Raw genomic sequence first — 24,638 nt, 5'->3', positions numbered from 1 at the left:
GATCATGTTGCAAAGACTGTATTTAGAGAAGTCAATGTCATCCACAAACTTCTTGTAGGCAAATGCACGTTTAACAATCTCAGCATCTTCCAGCCTAAAGAGGGTTGTGGATCTTCTCAAAGACAGGTCATTGCGTTCAAGAAAGCTATCCACCCAGTGCTGTGATGCTTTGAATTGTTTAGGGGAAATGTTAAACTGTGGTGCCATTGCAAGGGCATACTCCTGAATCAGAGCCCTGGTCACCACCAATGTCTTTGCTCTCCTGTCTGCAACCCACTCAGAGACCAGGCTTTCCAGCCCTGTATACATTGGTTGCCGACCACATCCAATCTTGCGCTTTTTAGCCATTCCGCTCTCCACTTTTTCACTCAGGTTAGTGTAGTCTGCACGCCATTTTTGGACCAGTCGGTGATCCAACATTTTCTCCTTGCAGAACTCCACTACATTTTTGCCCCAAGATTCTTCGACAATCGCTTTTTTATATTCCACGGTGTAGCTCTTCCTTTTACCACTGGAACCGGAAGCGCTCATGTCTAGGGGCAAAAATATAGCGTACAGTATAAGCACTGCTTATGGTTCCGTATCACAGTCTCCCATAGGGTTACAGCCCCATACAGTATCCCATACAGCTAGGGTTACAGCCCCATACAGTATCCCATACAGCCTCCCATAGGGTAACAGCTCCATACCCTATGGGAGGCTGTATGGGATACTGTATGGGGCTGTTACCCTATGGGAGGCTGTATGGGATACATAGGGGTAACAGGTGCATTTTACGGTATGAATTGCTTACTTGGTACCGTAATGGCGATCGGATCAATTCCTCTGCGGTGCTGGGTAGAGGTGTGGCTTCTTCCTCATGCAGGAGCCGCTGGGCCAATCAGAGGGGCCACCAGCGGCTGCACATGAGGGCACTGAGGCTGCGTGTTTTTGTATGTTGTCCTGATGGACCACGGACAACATTACAGCCCCATACCCTATGGGAGGCTGCTCCCGCGGCCTCCACATCCCTCCGCTCCAGATCTGTCCGTCTAAGGGCTCCTTCTCACTTGCAAAGAAATACGGCCGAGGTTAAAACCCAGCGCTGGCACCGGCACTTGGGAGCGGAGCGTGCAGCTCCATGTAATGCTGTGCGGCCGTACGCTCCGCTCTGGTGTGCCGGTGCTCTGAGCTCTGGCACCGGCACTCCAGAGCGGAGCGTGCGGCCGCACGGCATTACATGGAGCTGCACGCTCCGCTCCCAAGTGCCGGCGCCAGCGCTGGGTTTTAACCTGCGAGCCTCGGCTGTATTGCCTGCAAGTGAGAAGGAGCCCTAACTGTCCGCATCATGCAGTTATTGCAGCCAAAGGTACCGGTACACTATGGCTTATATTTTCCCAACAGACGGTACAGTTTACTACCGTACGTCTTACTTTCGGGGGTGCGTCTTACATTAGCCGACCCCGCTAAAACCCCCACTACGTCTTACTATCGGGGGTGTCTTACTATCGGGGAAACACGGTATGCCTGTTCATTACTATAAAGCTGCCGTCACACTAGCAGTATTTGGTCAGTATTTTGCATCAGTATTTGTAAGCCAAAACCAGGAGTGGAACAATTAGAGGAAAAGTATAATAGAAACATATGCACCACTTCTGCATTTATCACCCACTGGTTTTGGCTAACAAATACTGATGTAAAATACTGACCAAATACTGATAGTGTGACGGCAGCCTAACAAGCATTCAATGATGAAAACCATGCTTGTACTAAGATCATAAAATGTAGTTCTTCATAGAAGGAAACCCGCAAATTTCTACAAATAGGCAATGTGGCTTTAAAAATAACCAGGCTTTCTGTGCCTTTAATGAATTATTAAACCGTACCAGGAAGTCCATTCTAACACATGCAGTGTCGCATTTACCAGCAGAGACCTCTTTATCGACTCTTTGTTTAGCATTGCTGTAACTACGCAAGTCCTAAAATAGCTCTTTCTAGGAATTCAGTAGACCAGAGAAGGGCGTGAAAGATTACAGAATTCAGTTCACAGCACATTTGTGCATTTCTAGCTGTCACATCAGAGATTAAATCTTTGGAAATAATCACATTCTGTGGAGATAATGAAATCAAATACACGGAACATTCATTTTAGACGTGACAACACAGCAGCTGATGTTCACCCGATGTACTATACCAGCTACAGAAAGAGGAAAGGAGTGTGCGGAAAAGCAACACAGTATTACACTGCGTAATCCGATCATTCGCTGACCACTGAGCATCTATCAGGTAACCCTCCTATCCATTTATGCTGCATACTGGTCACCATCTCCAATGTAGCCCCCTTGACCATACAGAAAGAAGGCTCATGTGAGCCTCTGTACCATATTAAAGGGGTTGGCGTACAGGCACCATGCGTGGGGTGGAAATAAATATCTGTCATCATCCCATGGAGTCAGGTGAGGCTACTCAAGTCTGTTACAGGACCGCTGAGGCCTGTGATTGCCTGCGACAGTCAGGTGACTAAAACAGGCCACCAACTGAAGTTTCTCTGGTGATGTGCTGCTCAAGTCACATGACTGCCGAAGCCAATTAGGGGTCTTTGTAGTCTTTAGACAGAAAAGTGACAACCCCTTTTAGGAAGGGTTATCTGTAATTGTTAGGTCAAGACTTCTTTCTTTTACTCCTTGTAATTCTATTTGTCAGAATACTTTTAGATTGCAATCTATGTACAATCTATGTGCTGTCTGTATTTAAAGTGATCCTCACACCCACTACATGCTGCCCAATCCGTGGGCAGCATGGACCAGACACTGGCTGTATGAGCTCAGCCAAGTAGGTCTGACTCTGAAAAGCTGCGGCGTTTCAGAAAAAAACCCAAAACGTACTTTGACTAGTCTACAGCACTGTCTCAATCCATGGAGGCTATTAGACAGGCAGGTCCCCAGCGGCTTTGCACATAGGCAGAGACCTGTTAAATTCGGTGCAAGCATGGAGAAGCCACTGGGGTTCTGTCCGTTTGACTAGTCTACAGCGCAGACTTGTTCCCTGGTGGCTGTTAACCCCTTGAAAACAGGTACATCATAGGTAGTGTCCCTCCCTTTCATGCAGGCTCTGCCAAGTCTGCATCTTTCCTGGTACATGACAGTTAATTTAATCAGCTGCCATGTGCCCCTAATAGCAGCAAGTCGAATTGCGATCCAGCCGCGGGTGTTAAAGTGTTACATGCACTATGAATCACTGACAGAGGCATTTAACTGGGGCGTGCTGGAAGTGAGTCATAAGATCCGCCCATCGGCACCCTTGTCACATGATTGTGGGACACTGATGGGTTGGCATCACAGCCAGAGCTTGTCATTATAGATCTATGAACGCCGGCCCATGGCTCTGGCAGACTCAACATGTGTTTCACAACAGCTTCCCCTGACGAGGGCTGTTGGTGGGTGAGCTGATCCGATCCATGTACTTGTGATTTCTTCTGAGTATACTTTATGCAATCTCGTGTATAGATCCACTACTTACAGCTATTGAGCCTTACTTATTCTGGGGCACCTGCATTGCATTATCATCAGAAATTCTTTATACTTAAATGCTCTATATTTATTGCTATGGGCATTAATGAACTAATCCTATGGCAATTCATATCTTGACAGCTATATTTTATATATTCATTGATATTTTCGACTAGTTGACCAACCAATTTTCTGCACCTGCACTTTCAGCATCTGCATTTATTGAATAAATAAAAATCATACAATATAATCAAAGTATTGCTCTTACAGTGTTGCACCTTGGTCCTGGCACCTCTCGCTTTTCCTTTTTAGTATGCTATATGTTAAAATCAATGGTATCATTCAAAAGTACAACTCATGCCACAAAAACAAGCCCTAGCCCTCACGTGGCCATAATGATGGGAAAGAGAAAAAAAAAATTACAACTCTGAGGCAAAGGGGAGCAAAAAACAAAAATGGAAGGGGGTAAAAAGTATGTTTTCACCTAAGCGTTTCAGTGTCAAACATAACTGGCTGTGTTCATATGGCCAGTGACTGATACATACTGACCATAGATTTAGCAGCATGTATCAGCTGTGAGGTTCCCTTATAATGGCAGGTAGCCCTACAGCTCGTTATTTAGCTCAGCGCATAATGAAAGCAAAAAACTTACCTAAGGTTTTCTAGAACATTGAAAACAACAAGCAAGTAGTGCAATGTACACAAGTTTTTTCCCCCCCCCCCCTCTTATTTGCTATTTTTTAAAGCACAATTACTTTTTTTTTTTTTTATAATCAGTAAAGGCTTCCAATGAAGGTTCAAAAACGTACATAAAATTACATTCAAAAAAGCCACTAAAATCACATACTAGAATTAGTTCAAGTTACCGTAGTTTTCAGATTGATTTCCCTAAGATTTTAAATGGCATCAAAACAGATTTTTTTTGACTGGATCTTCCATACTCTTTGCTAGTCGTTTTCTGGCAGCTGTGGTCTGTATTAGGCCTTTAACATCTCGCATTTTATTATATGGAAAAAGACGGACAGTTTAGTCAATGTGTGCGATTTTATCAATGATTTTCACTGAAAAGCTTCTGTTCATTGCAATGATCATTACAGACAATTCACTCATTGATGCCATCCGTGTGCGATCAGTGGTATTCACGGACCCATAGAGGTGTATGGGTAATTTTGATTCATGACTCAGATCAAAATCGGTCCCAATGCAGATTTTTCGCAAAAAAAAAAAAAAGCCACGTACATATGAACCGCTCTATAAACTGTAATGTGTACGTGTTCTACCTGGGAAAACCACTGAACAACCTTAGGATAATTCAATGCCTGATTGGCCAGGGCCAATCAGCTGTTCTCAGTGTCCGCTTGTATTTACTAGCCAAGCTGCTACTGCTGTACTTGTAGTGGCTGCCGCAGGATACTATACATCCGTCTCCTCTTGATTTGACTAGGAGGCGGATGTGCAGTACCCTGCGGCAGTCACTACAAGTCGATGGAGCAGCTCGGCAAGCGAGTACTTTCGGCCGATGGCTGCTGCCAACACCGGAAACAGCTGATTGGGGGTAAATTGCGATCAAAACTAGCTTCACTTTTGGGATGTGGAGGAAGGGTGTGGTCATTGTTAAGGAAGAAAACAAAACATTTTTGCATACATTTTTATTTAATTTGCAATTTTGTTACATTACATAGTACACACTTGTTAAATAATCTGGTTTACATATAAAAAGATGTCCTACATTGTAGACAGTAAATGCAACTGCTGATATTCCCAGCAAATATAAACAAAACATTGAAAATTTGCAGATGTGGTGAAACATACTTCAGATCCACAAGGGTAAGTGATCCAGTAGAAGGTGTATGGGGGCTGTACTATAATGCAAGTAGCACCGCTAGTTGGGTTACACACATGGACAAGGCCTAAATCAGCACCAAAATATGTATGAGGGAACGGTTTGTAAGCTAAGAAAATGGAAGAATAAGCAGATCTAATTAGATCTCATTGATGGTAATGTGTTCCAGGAGTTTTCCGTTCTTTAGAATGGACTCAATAGTGAAGCAAATTATTCTTTACGGCCCACCTAAAACACAAGCCTGGAGAAAAAGGCAACTGATGGAATAAATTAATCTCCTTGGGCTCCATTGACACTGGCACTAATTACTTTACGACATGTTAGTCCACCATACAAATTTGGTTACTTAAAAAATAAAAAAAAAAATCTAAAACTAGTACGATAAGAAAATCTAGTGAGCAAATTACAGATTGGAAAGTCATTCTATTCCTGGGATTATGGATTTATACCGTTTAGCTTAGACCCTCCCCCATGAAGCTAAATATCAGGAATCCTCCTCTGGCTGCTTACCCTGCATACCAACCAAAATGCAAGTCTCCAATTTATAGCATTAGTGGACTGTGAAAGAAAAAAAAAAATGCAGACAAGACAAAGCAGATGTATGAATTTTGAAATGCAAGTTAGAGGATATCCCGAAATAAAACCTAGAAGAGGGCATTGGCACTTTGGACTAATAGGGGATTAGTGCAATATAGAGGTCATTGTAATGGCAAGTCCCATCTCAGCCATACAGCTCATTAGGCTGGTTGTAAGGCAATTTAGGTTATTGCAACCCAAATACAGCACTATTAATTGCATAATACAGTGTAGAGGCCAAGTGCCATTTCCTGGAGACATAAAACGTGGAGATACCCATTACAAAATACATTTTATAGTGGTACTGTCAGACACTCCGATATGTGGAAACAAAGGCATCCATGACAGCAAGAGCAACATGCATGACAGATGCTACTTTCGGACACTGAGGTCGCTGTTCTCCCCCTTGTAAATGTGATTCAGTGGCCCAGTCACCTGATCCTCCTCAGTGGGGTCCATGCCCATAACTGCTCATAGACCTCATGCATGTAAAGTTCCAGTGTCTAAGGAGTTCTAAAGAGCCACCATCTTTAAAGGGAATATCCGGGACAATAAAAAAAAAGCCATGTAGCTACGTTCACATTTGCGTTGTGCGGTGCAGCGTCGGCGATGCAACGCACAACGCAAATGTAAACGCATGCACAACGCAGCGTTTTGTGACGCATGCGTCCACTTTTGCATGGTTTTTGGCGCAGAAAAAAACTGCATCATGCAGCGTCCTCTGCGCCCTGACGCATGCACCACAGTGACGCATGCGTCACAAAACGCAAGTGCAACGCATGTCCATGCGCCCCCCATGTTAAATATAGGGGCGCATGACGCATGCGTCACCACGGCTGAGCCTGACGCAACGCTAATGTGAACGTAGCCTTACAGAGGAAACTACCGGTCTATTGTACCCAGCGGCGGTCACTTACTGCTCCTGCCAGAGATTCAGCTACTCCCTGTCAGAGCAGCAGTTTCTCTTCCTGTTGACAGGACGGGACTACTGATGTCATGCTGATTGACAGTCAACTTCCTCTGTGTAATAGGTAAAGTCAGCTGTCAATCAGCATGACACCCGTAGTCCCACCCTGTCAACAGGAAGAGAAACTGCTGCTCTGACAGGGAGTAGCTGAATCTCTGGCAGGAGCAGTAAGTGACTGGCGCTGGGTACAACAGACAGGTAGCTTCCTCTGATAGCAACTACATGGCTTTTTTGTGTGTTCTACATAAGCAATAGTCCCCGAAAACATCTCAGTCTTGATCCCTAGCACAATTTGATCCCATAACCGCCAATTATTCCAAGATGGAGCTTTCCAGTCTTTGGCACAGCAACTTTGGCTAGGTTAGAAATTCCTGCATACTTCCAAGGATTTGCTTTACATTTGGCTGTATTTAGAATATGGTAGGTATTTGCACGTTGGGCGTTTTACCTGGGGATAAAAGGAAATGTATAACTTGTGCTGTTAATATAATGGTCCCCCACAGGAAACAAACTAGACCTTATATACTTCCAGCTGCATCATTTAGAGAGGTCTTATTCTAGTGTTCCACAGATCAATACAAGTCATCGCTGAAGGAGTTGGAGCAATTTTTTTCCTTTTATTTCATTACAAGTGACTTCCTTTACACAAGGCTATTCTCATATTGGGCAGCAGAGACCATATGGAAATTGCTGGCTTACAATTTCCAAGACCATCATGCACCTGGATTTAGATGCAATGACAGAAGTGTTCCAGCATTCTTTCTGAAGAGGGAACCCCATATGGTTTGCCAAATCTGACAATTGCAAAGAAGTTTCACTGTGCAGAACAAATATGGTATATGCCTTTCACATCATACTATATCATTATTTTTTTATATACTGGGAAGGCTTGAAAAAACAAACAAACAAAAAAAACACTAAATAGATCCTGGAGAGTGCCAATTACTTTCAATACTGCTACAATATAAATATTGATTTTAACAAAATGTCTGCATTTCCATCATCTTTGTGTAGAACACATTCCAGTGGAATCTTATATGCAGGCCAGGACCACATTGCTAAAGTAAAATGAACATACACCATTCAGTTCTGCAAGGGTAAAGTTACTGTTTAGTACTTGCTTTTAAAAAAAAAAACAAAAAAACAAAAAAAAAAAACGAACTTCTGCAGGTTTCTGCCATGTAATCTTGCAGCAGCATAATGTAAGGCAAGAGAACCTATTTCAAATGATGTATCACTGGACTAATTAGCAAGGTTTTGATAGAATCGGTTTTATCCACTGTAGACGAGTGGTTAGAATGCTGAGCTTTGTACTGTATAACTCTGCCCACACCCAATAATCAAACTGTCAATAGTGATGGCAGGGTTACACAGCCTAACCCAACTGCTGTGCATCAGACCTAGTCTGCTTTCAAATTAAACAAAAAACCTGCTGACGAATTTCCTTTCATCAACTAAATGTTCAAGTTCTCAGCTTTGTACTGCATGTTGAGATGGAGTATGGCTTGACCACCAAACTCATCCCCTTCCCTGCTGTAAGCAGTGAGAGAAGGACAAGTTGATTCATGTCTGACAGGTTTGTTTCTAGACATGCACCAACATCCTCTGTTTTCAACAGGATAGTCAGTTTGTCTCCAGCAAGGACATCTGTATATGAGTAATTCGATCTTAACACATTTAGATCTTAAACACATACCACAGAAAAAGAAAGGAGGCTGGAAAAGTTACTGCTATTTTAATTTTTTTTTTCCATAAATCAGTAGCGCTTGAAGGAGAAAATAAAATTTTTTTTTTATATATTTTAATTAGAGAAATCTGCTTCTTTCTTCTGGTCTTATTCATTCTCAAAAATTCTGAATTGAAATGTAAACTGTCTAGCGAATACATATTCTACCGTTCCCAAGATACATGGCAGTTGGTGCTTGTGAAGTTCTATGAAGAACTGCAACTGTCATTTGAGGAGACCTTGCAGCATAATGCCTCTACCTCAGGGGTGTCAAACTGCATTCCTCGAGGGCCTCAAACCATGAGTTTTCAAGATTTCCTTCTCATTGCACAAGGTGCTGGAATCATTCTGTGCAGGTGATTAAATGATCACCTGTGCAATACGAGGAAATCCTGAAAACATGACCTGTTTGCAGCCCTTGAGGAATGCAGCTTGACACCCCTGCTCTAGCTCCTCCCAATAGAATTTAATAAGCAGCAACTTGCCTAGCCAAGTTATTGGAAAATCTGTCTTCATCGAGTACAGATTTTACCCATGAAATGAAAGGCAAACATCAATCCAGAAGATGCAGGATTTCTCTAAAATTGCTTATTTTCATGTGTACTATTGGTTTAAATTAAAGTGAGTTACTCAAGTCGTTAGATGGACAAAAAAAAAAAAAAAGGTTAACCCTTGGAACTAGACAAACATTTTGCATTATAGGGAATCACATTCTTGTTCCACAATATATCACTAAGGTGTGGAGAAAGATACAGCAAAAATAATCCAAGACGTCCTAGTCTCATGACTAAAAGTTTGAAATGAAGTGACGTGATAAACTTCTTGGAATTGGCCACTGATTTCACTGGATTTGGAAGTTACAATATGCCGCAGCTGTGACTAAAAATAATTTACACGTGGTAGCGGTATTCTGTAATGTATTCCTTCAATCTGGTGGGTAATGGGAGTTCATGGATTTTGCTTGTGCATTTATTAACAGCCATTCTACAAAGGTGCTGCAAGGATGGGGTAGATGTGTAAAGTGGCTTTACTAGCCAAAGGTGCACTGTTCTGTTGGGAAGGGTCTCGGCATCCATTTTCTTGTTTTTGGATAGAAGAACATAATACTCAATAAGATGGACGACGCTATCAAATTGCTTTAGTCTGGAGCGTATACATACGACAGAGTCCAACCTGAACTTCCCCTCTCTATACTCAATGCGCAGATTTGTTGGTCCTGCTGAAGTCTTCACAGAGATCGTCAAGAGGTAATCTGTATGAGAACTATCTCGAACCAGAAAAGTGCCTTCAGAAGCATCTTGCAATTTCTCCTTTGCTTCGTTGACCGTCATGTGGCCCCAATACCAGCCTGTCAAAAAAAAATAAAAAAAATTTATAGAATTACTGAACCATAAGTAGAAATGTAGCGTTAAGCTACACAGAACTTTTCCCCAAATTAATAACCTATGAATACCAAGTTTACGGTGAACTCAACTGCTAGATCACATGAAGTTTGTGGCCTTGCACTTGTAGCAAACAAATGACAGTCCAACATAGGATAACAAGGAGAACATCTGCAAGGAGTTTGTATGTTCTCCCTCCAGGTTCTCCGGTTTCCTCCCAAAATTACAAAGACATACTGATAGGGAATTTAGATTGTGAGCCCCAATGGGGACACCGATGATAATGTGTGCAAACTGTAAAGCACTGCGGAATACGTTGGCGCTATATAAAAACAAAAAAACAACAACATTTCTTGGTTAGCCCACAAGCCAACGTTAAAACTACAATGGGTCACGTAATGGAAACCAAATATAGTCCTCAATGTTACCCCCATTTTATCAATAGGGATAAGTTTCCAAATTGGGGGTCACTTGTGGTTATTTTGTTATTCTGCCATCTCCTGTAATGAAACACACGAGCTCTTAATCCTCCTCTGTGGCCTTTCAGCTAACACTCGCCTATCCAGTCAATCTTTAATTCTGCTGCATGACTAATCCACCTCTCCTCCCCATTACTCTGCAAATCCCTTCATAGGCTCCCAATTCCCCAACTTATCCAATTCAAAATTACCAACCATGACCTAAAATGCAGTCCATAATCTCTCATCCGTATATCCCTGAATGAATCTCCTGATATCGTCAACCATGTAACCTCCAATCCTCTAAAGACCACCTCCTCTCCTCCACATATACGCTCCTTAGCCAATCGCCTTGCAAGACTTCTCCCAAGTATCCCGCCCCCATCCTCTGGAATTCTGTACCCAAACACGTACACCAAATTTGGAATTTTAAGAAAGAACTTGAAAACCATCTCTTCGAGAATGCTTACAACCTGAAATGACCACGCTGTCACCCCAGCACCACAAAAACCAGCGCTCCCCCTACCACACTGTCTCCTTCCTCATTATCCTGTAGAATGTAAGCCCGCAAGGTAACCACCACAATCATTAGGTACAAAAATTATGACACATATATACACATGTCCAAAAGTAGGTGGACAGGAAATAACTTATTTATTTTGAATTTTTATTCTGTTAAACCAGAGAGTTATGTGACACAAAATAGTTAATAATTTCCCACATGTCTACTTGATAGTCTCTGCTCAGCTGCTTTTCACTACTCTATAGCTCAGTTAACTAGTTTTTTTTCTATCCAGAGTTGGGGGGCCACACAAAATGGCATCACAGGCTGCAGATTGTGCACCCCTGCTACAGGGTAAGTTTCTTCATACCCATTGGTCTAAGAAAAAAAAAAAATTTTAGAGTATTTTTAAATGTTTGTCTTGTTTAGGCTAGTTTCACACTAGCGTTTTGAGGAGCTGCGGAGGGCTGCGGACTTCCTCTGTGAAGCCCCGCCTTCGGCCGCACCTCCGTCTACTTCTGCATGCGGCCTGCATACCTATCTTTAACATTAGGTACGCAGGTCGTGCCGCTGTATGCGGATGCTTCCGCATGCATTGTTTTGACGATGCGGAGACAAAAAGAAATTGCTACAAGCTGCGTCCTACGCTGGTCGCCGCATCGTCAAAACAACATATGCGGAAGCATCCGCATACAGCGGCACGACCTGCGTACCTAATGTTAAAGATAGGTACGCAGGCCGCAAACAGAAGTAGGCGGAGCTAGTGGCGGAGGTGCAGCCGAGGGCGGGGCTTCACAGAGGAAGTCCGCAGCTCCTCAAAACGCTAATGTGAAACCGGCCATAGATTAATGTCCTTAATACACGGGTGATGCCTGGGCACTACATTGAGTAATATTTATTCTATGCCTTAAAATGCCACCTAATTTAATCCTTCGCAGTAGCAGGTCGCATATCATGAACGTGATAGCTGCAGTCAATCACATTTCCTGTCCTTACCTGCATTCTGGAACATCTTAGGATATGTGCACACGTTTAAACTAAAAATCCTCAATATATATTCAGGGAAAAGAGGCATAAGCTATGAATTCAAGTTCATTAAAAAACATTTTTAAAGGGAACCTGCCACCCCGTTTTTTCAGTATGAGATAAAAATATCGTTAAATAGGGCCTGGGCTGTGCTTTACAATAGTGTATTTTTTGTCCCCTGATTCCCCACCTATGCTGCCGAAATACCTTACAAAAGTCGCCGTTTTTGCCTGTCAATCACGCTGGTCTGGTCAAAAGGGCGTGGTGAAATGGCTGTTTCTCCCCCACCTCTTGCTTATCTTCCCGGCGTTGGCGTAGTGGTTCTCGCATGCGCAACAGCCGAAAAAGAGCGCGATCTGTGCTATTCCCCTGGTTATCAGGGGCGGCGGCCATCTCCCTGAGGCCGCGCATGCGCAGATGGAGATCGCGGCGGCCATTTTCCTGAAGCAGAGTTCGCATCTCGGCTTCAGGAAAATGGCCGCTGCGATCTCCATCTGCGCACGCGCGGCCTTAGGAAGATGGCCGCCGCCACCGATAACCAGGGGAATAGCACAGATCGCGCTCTTTTTCGGCTGTTGCGCATGCGAGAACCACTACGCCAACGCCGGGAAGATAAGCAAGAGGTGGGGGAGAAACAGCCATTTCACCACGCCCTTTTGACCAGACCAGCGTGATTGACAGGCAAAAATGGTGACTTTTGTAAGGTATTTCGGCAGCATAGGTGGGGAATCAGGGGACAAAAAATACACTATTGTAAAGCACAGCTCAGGCCCTATTTAACAATATTTTTATCTCATACTGAAAAAACGGGGTGACAGGTTCCCTTTAATAGATCAATTTAAAATACAAATATAAAAAACAGGGAAATGCTCATAGTACATACAGCTGGGAACAATATCCAAACCAGGCAGTGTCACAATATTAATAGAAATCCTATCTAACAGCAGCAAGCAATCAGCAATATAATGTTCTGTGAAATCTCACTAAGAAAATTAAAGAATATATTGCACATATTACATTACCATGGAACAAAAGTTCCTAAGGTGCTAAATATCATTAAAGCTAAATAGCCTACTCTACATTATAAAATGCGTAGTGCATATCTGTGAACTGATATCTAAAGTGCCAATACAGATTGTAAACTTACATGACTATCTTTCCTGGTAAGGAGCGTTCCTTGTAAGTTTACAATCTGTATTGGTACTTTAGATATCAGTTTACAGATATGCACTATGCATTTTATAATGTAGAGCAGGCTATTTCGCTTTAATGATATTTAGCACCTTAGGAACTTTGTTCCATGGTAATGTAATATGTGCAATATATTCTTTAATTTTCTTAGTGAGATTTCACAGAACATTATATTGCTGATTGCTTGCTGCTGTTAGATAGGATTTCTATTAATATTGTGACACTGCCTGGTTTGGATATTGTTCCCAGCTGTTTGTACTATGAGCATTTCCCTGTTTTTTATATTTGTATTTTAAATTGATCTATTAAAAATATGTTTTTTAATGAACTTGAATTCATAGCAATGCCTCTTTTTCCCTGAATATATATTGGGGATTTTTGGTTTAAAATGATTATTTTGAGGTGTGCAAAATACAGTGTTGGGACTTTTGATAAAATTATGTGCACACATTGCGGATTTTGCTGCAGATCCGCAGCAGTTTCCCATGAGTTTACAGTACAATGTAAACCTATGGAAACTGAAAACGATGTGTCCATGCTGAGGAAAAAAACGCGCGGAAACGCAGCGGTTTACATTCCGCAGCATGTCAATTCTTTGTGCGGAATCCGCAGCGGTTTTACACCTGCTCCATAATAGAAAACCGCAGGTGTAAAACCACAGTGGAATCCGCACAAAATCCGCAGGAAAAACGCGGTGTATTTGCCCTGCGGATTTATCAAATCGGAAAAATCCGCCGGAGGACCATTCTACGTGTGCACATAGCCTTAGACAGCCCATTTATGGTAGCTGGGTATCAAGCATTTAGATGCCTCCAAGTGCAGTAGCAGGCCAGCTCCCCTACTAGAATAAGGCACTGCCATGCAAGACTGGAGAATGACACTAAGGCTGGTTTCACTTGCGTTTTGATCTGCAGCGTTTTTTTTAAAAACGCATGTGGTGAAAAAACGCATGTAAACGCTGCGTTATTTAGAGGCATGCGTTTTTGCGCCAAAAAAAACGCGGGAAAACGCGGCGTTTTCCCACGTTTACATGCGTTTTTTCCCGCGTTTGCGTTTTTGAAACGCATGCTGAGAAGTGTGTGACAGCTGCCAATCATCAAAATCAACTAGAAAACACACTATTAATAGAATTAGCTAGGGTTAGGGATAGGGTTAGGATCCCTAGGGTTAGGGTTAGCTTTTTATTAGAATGTCCTGGTCACCAGGTCACTGATAAGCCACTCCCCACCATCAAGGTGATAAAGGGATCCAAACCCTAACCCTACCCCTAGGGATCCAAACCCTAACCCTACCCCTAGGGATCCAAACCCTAACCCTAACCCTACCCCTAACCCTAGGGATCCAAACCCTAACCCTACCCCTAACCCTAGGGATCCAAACCCTAACCCTAACCCTACCCCTAACCCTAGGGATCCAAACCCTAACCCTAACCCTACCCCTAACCCTAGGGATCCAAACCCTAACCCTACCCCTAACCCTAACCCTTGGGATCCTAACCCTATCCCTACCCCTAACCCTTGGGATCCTAACCCTAACCCTAGGGATCCTAACCCTAAGGGTTAGGATCCCTAGGGTTAGGATCCCTAGGGATCCTAACCTTAGGGTTAGGGTTAGGTTTAGGGTTAGGATCCCTAGTAACCCTAGGGTTAGGGTTTTCTTGGTTTTTTCTTGTGTTTAGTGTTAGGGTTTTCTTGTTTTTTTCTTGTGTTTAGGGTTAGGGTTTTCTTGATTTTTCTTGTGTTCTCTTGTGTTTTTCGGTAAAAACGCACGCGTTTTTAACGCAAGCAAACACATGCGTTTAGGCTACTTTCACACTAGCGTCGGGAACAACCCGTCGCTGTGCGTCGGGCCGACGTTCCCGACGCTAGCGTGGTCTCCGCCGCACAACGGGGGCAGCGGATGCATTTTTCCCACGCATCCGCTGCCCCATTGTGAGGTGCGGGGAAGTGCGGGGAGGTGGGGGCGGAGTTCCGGCCGCGCATGCGCGGTCGGAAAAAGCGGACCGTCGGGAGCAAAAAACGTTACATGTAACGTTTTTTTTTCCCGACGGTCCGCTACCACACGCCCAAGCGTTGCAAAACGGACGCAACGTTTGGCAATGCGTCGCAAATGTTAGTCTATGACGAAAAAACGTATCCAGCAAGAACTTTTGCTGGATGCGTATTTTCGGCAAAACGACGCATTTGCGACGTATTGCAGTTAACGCTAGTGTGAAAGTAGCCTTACATAGACAGCAATGCATTTTTTTGCCGCGAAAAAACGCATGCGTTTTTTCGCGGCAAAAAAACACCGCTAGAAATTACTACATGTTGCATTTCTGCAAATGAACGCACGCGTCAAAAAACGCATGCGTTGCCGAAAACGCACGCTAAAAAACGCATGCGTTTTTTAATGTTAGGCTACTTTCACATTTGCGTTTTAATCTGCAGCGTTTAATCCGCAAACGCAAGGACACAAAAAAACGCAAGAAAATGCGTGTAAACGCAGCGTTTTAAAACCGCATATGGTTACCGCATGCGTCATTAAAACGCTGCGTTTACATGCGTTTTCCATGCGTTTGCGTTTTTTGTTGAAAAAAATGACAGGAGAAAAATCTAGATCACAAGAAACAGCCAATGGGACTACAGAGGGCGTGTATTATGGGATATCTATATATAGACCCTAGGACAGCTGAAATCTTCAGATTTTGCTCCTGTATCCTGTGACAAGATGGATCTTCACATGGATAGCTTTTACTTCAAACTGGATCTGAGCATCAAGATTTTTCTGGCGTGTGCGTTTGCTTGGGAGCAACACCAAAACCGGGAAAGACAGAGGACACGGCGTAGGCGGTTTTGGCAACACCCCATAGTAGAACTGCGGGAGAGCACCCTGTATGGCGAGCTCAATGAGAACCCAGAAAAATTCCCGGAATATACAAGGATGTCACAAGACTCTTTCCGGGATTTGCTTGATCGCATCCAAGGAGCCATCCGGAGACAGGACACACAGCTCCGTAGAGCCATTCCACCAGAGGAACGTCTCCTGGTTACCTTAAGGTACGTAATAATTCTAATCAAAAGCTATCCATAATGTTTGCAGGTCTGACATGTATTTTTGGCATTTTTGTAAATTATTTATTCTTTCTACAGATTTCTAGCAACTGGAGAGAGCTTGTAATCCCTTCATTTCCAGTACCGCCTTGGAATTTCCACGCTGTCCGGAATTGTTTTTGACACCTGCCGGGCTTTATGGACCATTCTCCATGAGGAATTTATACCCATACCCACGGATGACATGTGGAAAGAAATTGCAGAAAAATTTTGGACTGTTTGTGATTTTCCCAACTGTTTGGGTGCGGTGGATGGGAAGCACATCCGGATTATCAAACCAGCCAGAACGGGATCACAGTTCTTCAACTACAAGAAATATTTTTCAGTAGTTCTCATGGCAATAGCCGATGCGGACTGTCGCTTCATTGCTGTGGACATTGTGAATCGTTGCCACGGCCAAAAGCACCAGACTTTTAAAAACTCTGATATGGGCCGACGTGTTTATGGCAAAAATTTTAATTTCCCACAGCCACTACCACTCCCCTACACTCAAGGCCCACCGCTGCCATTTGTAATGGTTGGGGATGAGGCCTTTCAGATGAGTGAAAATCTCCTGAAGCCCTATTCAAGTCGGGACTTGAACCGCACAAAACGGATCTATAACTACAGACTAACCAGGGCACGCAGAACAGTAGAGTGTGCCTTTGGGATTATGGTGTCCAAATGGCGCATTCTAGCAACTGCCATAAATCTAAAAATGGAGACAGTGGATGAGGTGGTTAAAGCCTGTGTGGTTCTCCACAATTTCATTCTGGCTAAGGAGCGACCCACCATAGAACTTGATGAACCTGTTGCAAACCCTTTGCCCGATTACCGTCATCACCCGCTGCGGTCAACAGTTGAAGTAGGCCACATGCGGGACCAATTTGCTGTCTTTTTTGATTCTGACATTGGGCGTGTGCCATGGCAGGACAATATGGTGTAAAATGTACTGCTGGCTTCGGGTCTGTAAAGTTATGTTTGAAAGCATTAAGCTACTTACGGGTAGCGGCATTTTTCGGAGGCCCATGACAGCACTACGAGAGAGGGGATCCGCCCTTCAGGAACAGGAAACCTACAGAGATACAAAAGGGCGGCACCTCTCCCTATGCATCAGTTGTATATTAGAGCCTGAGAGGACTACCGCGGTTAGTAGCACACAAATATTATATACAGTTTATATACAAAACTAATCTAATAAAAATACCACACGTGAGATCTATATATATCTCATTATGTACATTATAGGAAGTGCAACCCCCACGTGAATAGGGAGGGAACTAAGGGTGCTGTCATGGGCCTCCGAAAAATGCCGCTACCCGTAAGTAGCTTAATGCTTTATTCGGACTCCCATGACAGCACTACGAGAGATTTACAGAGATGTAACACTACCTTAGGGAGGGACTATAGCTTGAAGCACCCTTAACCCGAAGGTGAGATCAGAGGAGCACCCCAAGTCCAACAGATAGTGCTTGAAAAAGGTGGAAGGGGACGACCACGTAGCTGCCTTACATATCTGGTCGATTGATACTCCAGATCTTTCCGCCCAGGATGTAGCCATGGCCCTGGTGGAATGCGCCCTCAGATTCTGCGGAGCTGGACCTCCACCTGCAGTATAAGCCAGAGAGATAGCCTCCCTAATCCACTTCGCTAGTGTGTACTTCGAAACTCTAAGCCCTTTCCTAGGACCTTGGAAGGATAAAAATAACGCATCCTCTCTCTTCCAAGCGTTAGTGACCGTGATATATTCTAACAGGCATCTCCTAACATCTAATGTATGGAGTAGTTCTTCCTTAGTGTTAGAGGGATTAGGGAGGAATGATAGTAACACTGATCTGTGAAAATGTGAGGCGACTTTTGGCAAATAGGCGGGGTCCGGTTTTAGGACTACTCTGTCCTGTAGAAACTCTGTATATGGGGAGAGTCTAGAGAGCGCTTGTATGTCCCCTACTCTACGAGCAGATGTTATCGCTACCAAGAATGCGGTCTTGAGGGACAATAATTTAACTGAAGCTGAATGTAAGGGCTCAAACGGTTCTCTAGTCAAGGCTGACAGGACTAGGTTGAGATCCCAAGGTACCGACCTGTTCTTGTGTATAGGTCTAGCTCTACTAGAAGCTTTTATAAACCTTGATACCCAATAATTATTAGCAATGTTACAAGAAAACAGGGCCCCCAGGGCTGAGACTTGTACTTTTAGCGTACTCGTAGATAGGTTTAGCTCTAACCCCTTCTGCAGGAATTCTAAAATTTGGTTAATTGGTAACCCTTCTTCAATTCTGAAATCTGAAGAGGCCAAGAACTTCCTCCAGGTTCTAGAGTAGATCTTTGTTGTTATATTTTTTCTACTCTTCATAAGGGTATCAATTAAGTTTGGGGAAAAACCTCTGTTTTTTAATAATGACCTCTCAAACACCATGCCGTCAAATGGAGCCCCTTCACCTGCGGATGGGTGATCGGACCTTGATGGAGTAAATTGGGAATGTCCGGAAGTACCCAGGGGTCTTCCACCGACATGGTCCTGAGCCACGCGAACCAAGCTCTCTTGGGCCAGAAAGGGGCGACCAGTATGACCCTTGCTCGGTCCTCCCTTATTTTCCTGACCACAAGAGGTAATAGGCCCAGCGGGGGAAACGCATAAGCCAATCGGAAGTCCCATTTGATCAGGAAGGCGTCCACTGCCAACGGATTCTCCCTGGGATTCAGAGAACAGAATTTTTTTGTTTTTCTGTTGTCCCTGGTGGCAAACAGGTCCATGTCTGGATGACCCCACATGCGGACAATCTGACCGAAGATGTCTTTGTTCAGGGACCATTCCCCTTGTTTTAAGGTGTTGCGGCTTAGAAAGTCCGCTTTTATGTTTTCTTTCCCTTTTAAATGTAGAGCAGTTAAAGATAGTAAATTGCTCTCTGCTGTCTGGAGAAGGCGGTCCGCTACTTCCATCAGAGATGCGGAGTGTGTTCCACCCTGGTGGTTTACGTAGGCTACTGCCACCTGGTTGTCGGAGAGGATCTTGACATGGTGACCCTGTAGATACACGAGGAGTTTTTTAACTGCTAGTTCGATAGCCATTAACTCTGATTGGAAGAAGCTGACGTTTGAGGGTCCCATAGCCCTTGAACTACGATGTCACCCATGTGTGCCCCCCATCCCGTAGGGCTGGCGTCAGTTGTTATTACACGAGTCACATGGGTCACCCAGGGAACTCCTGCCGACAGATTGTCTTCTACTAGCCACCATCTGAGAGATGTAAGTACTACTGGACTTAACGTCACCTGACCCTGCAAGGATCCCTGTAAGGCTCTATCATTGTCCAGAACCTCAAACTGCAAAGGTCTGGTATGGAATTGGGCCCAACGGACAGCAGGAATGCACGAAGTTAGGGATCCTAACAGTGACATAGCCTGTCTAAGGGTCATGGATGGTTTATTGATCGCCTTTAACACCTGTTGTTGAATGTGGAGTAATTTATCAGGCGGCAGACAGCATTGTTGGGTCTCTGAATTTAATAACAGTCCGAGGAATCTTTGAATTTTTAGGGGCTGTAAACGGGATTTGTCATAATTTATAATCCAGCCCAGATGTTCTAGTTTGGCTATGGCCGTCTTTGCTTGCGAAAGGCAATGATCTGCTGAATTCCCCACAATAAGGAAATCATCCAGATAAGGTATTATGAGGATATCGGATTCTCGCAAATATGCCATAACCTCAGCGACTACCTTAGTAAATACCCTAGGAGCTGCAGAAATGCCGAAGGGAAGGGCTCGATATTGAAAATGACGAACAATTCCCTCTATAGACACCGCCACCCTCAGGAACCTCTGGAAGTTCTCATGGATAGGTACATGATAGTATGCGTCCTTAAGATCTACAACTACCATAAAGCAGTGTTTGAACAACATCTTTATTGTAGTACTGATAGACTCCATTTTGAAGGTTTTATTAACCAGGAATTCATTAAGAGATTTAAGATTAATGATGGTCCTAAATGACTTATCTGGTTTTTGAATCAGAAAAAGAGGAGAGTAGAACCCTTTTCCTCTTTCTGAATCTGGGATCTCAATCAGCACTTTTTTAAGACATAAATTGACGACTTCAGCTTCCAAAGCTGTCTGTTCAATAGAGGAGGAACGTAAGGGGGTTAATTTAAATTTATCACGAGGCCAATGGTCAAACTCCAGTCTCAGACCGTCTGATATAATGCCTCGGACCCAGACACTATTAGTGATGTCAGACCATGCGGAAGAGAAGGCTGCCAATCTCCCTCCCACAGGGATTGCTAGTCATTGGTCTGACTTTTTACATTCTTTTGAGGAACGGCGGAACATATAGCCCGTACCTCTCTTGCGTCTATCCTCCCATCTGAAATTATCTCTAGAGGGTGAGGACGCGCGTTTCCTTCCGCGACCAAACCTCCTTCTGTTGAAGGGGCGACGGTAAGATGCTGATGCCAGATTAGGGAACTTCTTCTTATCATCTCCTGCTTTCTCAAGCAAGTCATCCAGAGTTGGTCCGAAGAGATATTCCCCTTTACATGGGATAGCGCAGAGCTTGGATCTTGATTGGATGTCACCGGACCAACATTTTAACCATAAGGCTCTACGAGCCGCGTTGGAAAGACCTGCTGCTCTGGCCGCCATTCTGACAGAATCCAATGAAGCGTCCGACAGGAAGGCCGCAGCATCTTGAATTACTGGGAGCGCATTCAGGATTGTATTCCTGGACGCACCTTCCTTAAGTTGTGACTCCAACTGATTCAGCCAGACCATTAAGGATCTTCCTGTACACATTGCGGCCACCGCTGGTCTCAGAGATCCGGCCGCCATCTCCCAGGTACCTTTAAGGAAGGTGTCTGCCTTCCTATCAAGCGGATCTTTAAGGGACCCCATATCCTCAAAGGGTAATGCGGCTTTTTTGGACGCTTTCGCCACCGCAGCATCTAGCTTAGGGGCCTTGTCCCAGGTATCAACGGCTGCATCCTCAAAGGGATACCTGCGTTTTAAAGCTGGTGGTAACGAGCCTCTTTTCTCCAGTTTCTTCCACTCTCGGAGAATTAACTCTTGAACTTTATCACCGGAAAAGATCTGCGCTTCTTATGGTCTAATCCGCTGAACATTATTTCCTGCCTGGAAGGTTGAGTTTTTGGCTCCTCCAGGCCCATCGTACCCCTGACCGATTTAACTAGTTTATCAACTCGGTCCAGCGGTAGACAAAAACGGCCAGAGTCCTCTCCCGATGACGAGGAAGAGGGAATAGAGCCATAGGAACCTTCCTCTCTTTCTTCCTCCGAAGACTCAGAGATTAAGGGAGTTTTAGGTTTTGAACTTCCCGCCTGGGATAGAGACCGCAGGGATTCCCTTACTTCCATACGGATCATCTCTTTTAAGTTAGCCGTAGTTGCAGATTCTTCCGCTACCTAGGGGAGGACAATAAGGTGATACCATCTATCCGACCTGATGTCCCTTAACCCCTACCACACCTGTAGACCTCACCGTCTGTTGTATACAGGGGGCACATAACTTTTTGGGATAAGAATCTGGTAAGGGGATTCCACATAGGGCGCACTCCTTATGTTTCGTCTTTGCACTTTTCTTCCCCTAGAATGACAAAGTATAAGGGGGCCCGCGTCACTGAGTGAACATTCACGTAGATCACTTACCAGCGTACGCCAAGAAAGGTACCGGAACACGAGGGGGTTCTTTCCCAGTCGAAGCTCTCGATCCCTGCTTGGACGAGCTTTTGCGGCTGGACTGGTCACTCCTGACATGCTCCTTCTCCAAGGGCTTCTGTCGCACATCCAGTAGCTGAGGCTGCTCACCATCACTCTCCATGATGGAAATGTGACCAAAAGCAGGGCTCTAAATCCGACACCTGCTTAAATCTCCCTGAGTTCCGGTCAGCAGGCTGCCTGGCGTCCTCCCATTGGTTTCTGCTGACCAGACCGCAGCTGGGAGGTCAGCGGTAGTCAGTGAGGAAACCGGTGTCCAGGATCGATGGGCGCCGCCATCTTGGATAGACTGCGCATGCGCAGCCATCCAGTAACCCGGAAGCGCCTGCCGACTCCGCCCCCGGCGTCACAGCACTCCGGAAACGCTCCTGAGAGCGGTGCAGGACGCCGGAGATGTACGACAGCGCTCCGGTCGGCGCCGCTCTCCTGTCACCGCTACCCCACTACACCGCCGCATGGACCAAGGGGGGCAGTTATACTTACCAACGCCGGCACCAAATGGAGATCAGGAATTCCTCCGGACCCTGCTCCCTGCTGCAACACGCCACTGACGTGCAGTCCAGCCAGGACCACCGTGGCGTCTCCAGGGACATCCGCACCGGCCGAGGTAGGAGACCCCCCCGCTACCAGATTCGGCCGGCCGGCCTGGGATCCATTACGGAGATTTCATCTGTAGGATCCTGTCCCTTCAGGAACAGGAAACCAACTGATGCATAGGGAGAGGTGCCGCCCTTTTGTATGTCTGTAGGTTTCCTGTTCCTGAAGGGCGGATCCCCTCTCTCGTAGTGCTGTCATGGGAGTCCGAATAAATGTTAATGTTTTTTTTAATAAAATAATTGTGTTTTACTTTCTTCACCATGTCTCCTATCTATTTCCTTAACAAACCACTTAGGGTTTTTGGGCTTAGGTTGTTGACGTCATTGCGTCCTGTCTTGGTTCACCAGTAGCTATTTGCCGCAGACTGTATAGACGATGGCTGTTAGGTGTCGCAGTATTTGTCCAGTACTTAACATCAGTATTTGTAAACCAAAACCAGGAGTGGTAGTTAAATGCTTTTAGTGGTGCATATGTGTTTATTGAACTTTTTCTCACATAGTTCCACTCCAGGTTTTGGCTTACAAATAGTGCTGTAAAATACTGAGCAAATACTGACAGTGTGACGGCAGCCTACACCACAGATCTATAGTCATCAAGTCAGGTGTCAGAAATAATGAATTCATGATGCAAATGGCTCTTGAATTCATTTTTCCTGACACTTGTCCGGGTGAGTATAGATATGCCATGTATGACGTACATTGTCCCTTCACTTTGTGTGAAATATATGTAATGTACCAAGAAGATAAAATGGAGGTAATACAATGCATTTCTCAAATCAGCAGGTCAGGGGTCATAAATAATGTTTCTGATAAGACACGACCTGTTGAGTATAGTTGTGCTGTGTATTATCACCATTTTGTCTTCTGTGTGCGACCAAAAGTCACGGAGTAAACTGAAAGAAGTGTTTTTGGATAAAATACAAGTGTTATTTTTGGGGTCAACCTCATATCTCTCAACCAAACACACACCAAGCTTCAGTGTTCTGCTAAGTAACTACTGGAGGTTGGAGGTGGCCCCCAAAAAAGTGTTCAACGCATTTTTGGTTATTGGCGCACGGTGTGTGTTGACGGTGGCGAAATACACAATTAACCAAACCTTATTGGGGCAAAACACAGGTTTATTAAACACAAACAAACAAAAAAAAAAATTAACTGCGCCTGCTTGGGGTTGAGTGCCGATATTGTGGGGTGTCGAGCTGTGAGGTCTGGCTTATTGTAGCCGACATAGGGGTGGCAGGAGAAGGCGCTATAAAACTTCTGGGGTCTGGGGTCAGGAAATTCAGAGATTGGGCTAGACACATGAGAGGGCTGAGACACACTTGAAGGGTGAGACAAACCAGACATTACAGACACATTGGGAGGTGAGGGGGGAGGGATAGCAATGGGTTTTTTTTGCTTTGTTTTGCCTTTCCCTTTCTTTGGTTGGCGCGGGTTAGTTGTTGTGGTGGCGGGGAACGCCAGGGCAGGGACCGGCAACGGTAGTCTTGTGGTGGTGGCGGGGAACGCCAGGGCAGGGTCCGGCAACGGCAGTCTTGTGGTGGTGGCGGGGAACGCCAAGGGCAGGGTCCGGCAACGGCAGTCTTGTGGTGGTGGCGGGGAACGCCAGGGCAGGATCCGGCAACGGTAGTCTTGTGGTGGTGGCGGGGAACGCCAGGGCAGGGTCCGGCAATGGCACTCTTGTGGTGGTGGCGGGGAACGCCAGGGCAGGGTCCGGCAACGGCACTCTTGTGGTGGTGGCGGGGAACGCCAGGCCAGGGTCCTGTGGCGGCAGCATGGTGGTGGCAGTGGAGGCCCAAGCAGGAGCAGCAGTTGTCATGGTGGTGGGCTGACCCACTGCACTGGGCATGGTGGTGGTGCTATAATACGGTCCGGCAGTGTTTGGAATGGAGGTGGCCGTGCAGTGGTATTAATCTGAAAAATACTCTACCAATCCAATAAAAATTTTGCCAGCAAGGTAGTAATGGTAATAAATTGGACTAAAATGTAACTTTTAATTATATTAATTAAAACCAATTGAGACAGGAACAAACAACAAACACTAATATAGAAAACACCCAATGGGCCCAATATTAATAGGTATATCT

At 44.8% G+C, this 24,638-nt stretch overlaps 1 protein-coding gene and 1 long non-coding RNA gene across 3 annotated transcripts in view; one reads left to right on the top strand and one right to left on the bottom strand.

Annotated features, from left to right (window-relative positions):
- Positions 1 to 1,676: 1,676 nt before the first annotated feature.
- LOC143776237 (uncharacterized) lies at positions 1,677 to 16,730 on the top strand. Its single transcript, XR_013215794.1, has 3 exons — positions 1,677 to 2,265; positions 11,238 to 11,296; positions 16,291 to 16,730. It is a non-coding gene; the product is annotated as an uncharacterized LOC143776237 (long non-coding RNA).
- SOCS2 (suppressor of cytokine signaling 2) overlaps positions 8,005 to 24,638 on the bottom strand; it is a 69,478-nt gene continuing 52,844 nt past the window's right edge. For both annotated transcript variants that reach the window (XM_077265406.1, XM_077265408.1), the window contains exon 3: positions 8,005 to 9,948. In XM_077265406.1, the coding sequence (XP_077121521.1) occupies positions 9,491 to 9,948 (458 nt within the window). In that variant the 3' untranslated portion in view covers positions 8,005 to 9,490. The remainder of the gene's footprint in view (positions 9,949 to 24,638) is intronic.

Source organism: Ranitomeya variabilis, chromosome 5, assembly GCF_051348905.1.
Source record: "Ranitomeya variabilis isolate aRanVar5 chromosome 5, aRanVar5.hap1, whole genome shotgun sequence".
Classification (NCBI taxonomy): Eukaryota; Metazoa; Chordata; class Amphibia; order Anura; family Dendrobatidae; genus Ranitomeya; species Ranitomeya variabilis.
Note: the sequence above shows the minus strand (reverse complement) of the source record. Positions and strands in the feature narration are given on the sequence as shown.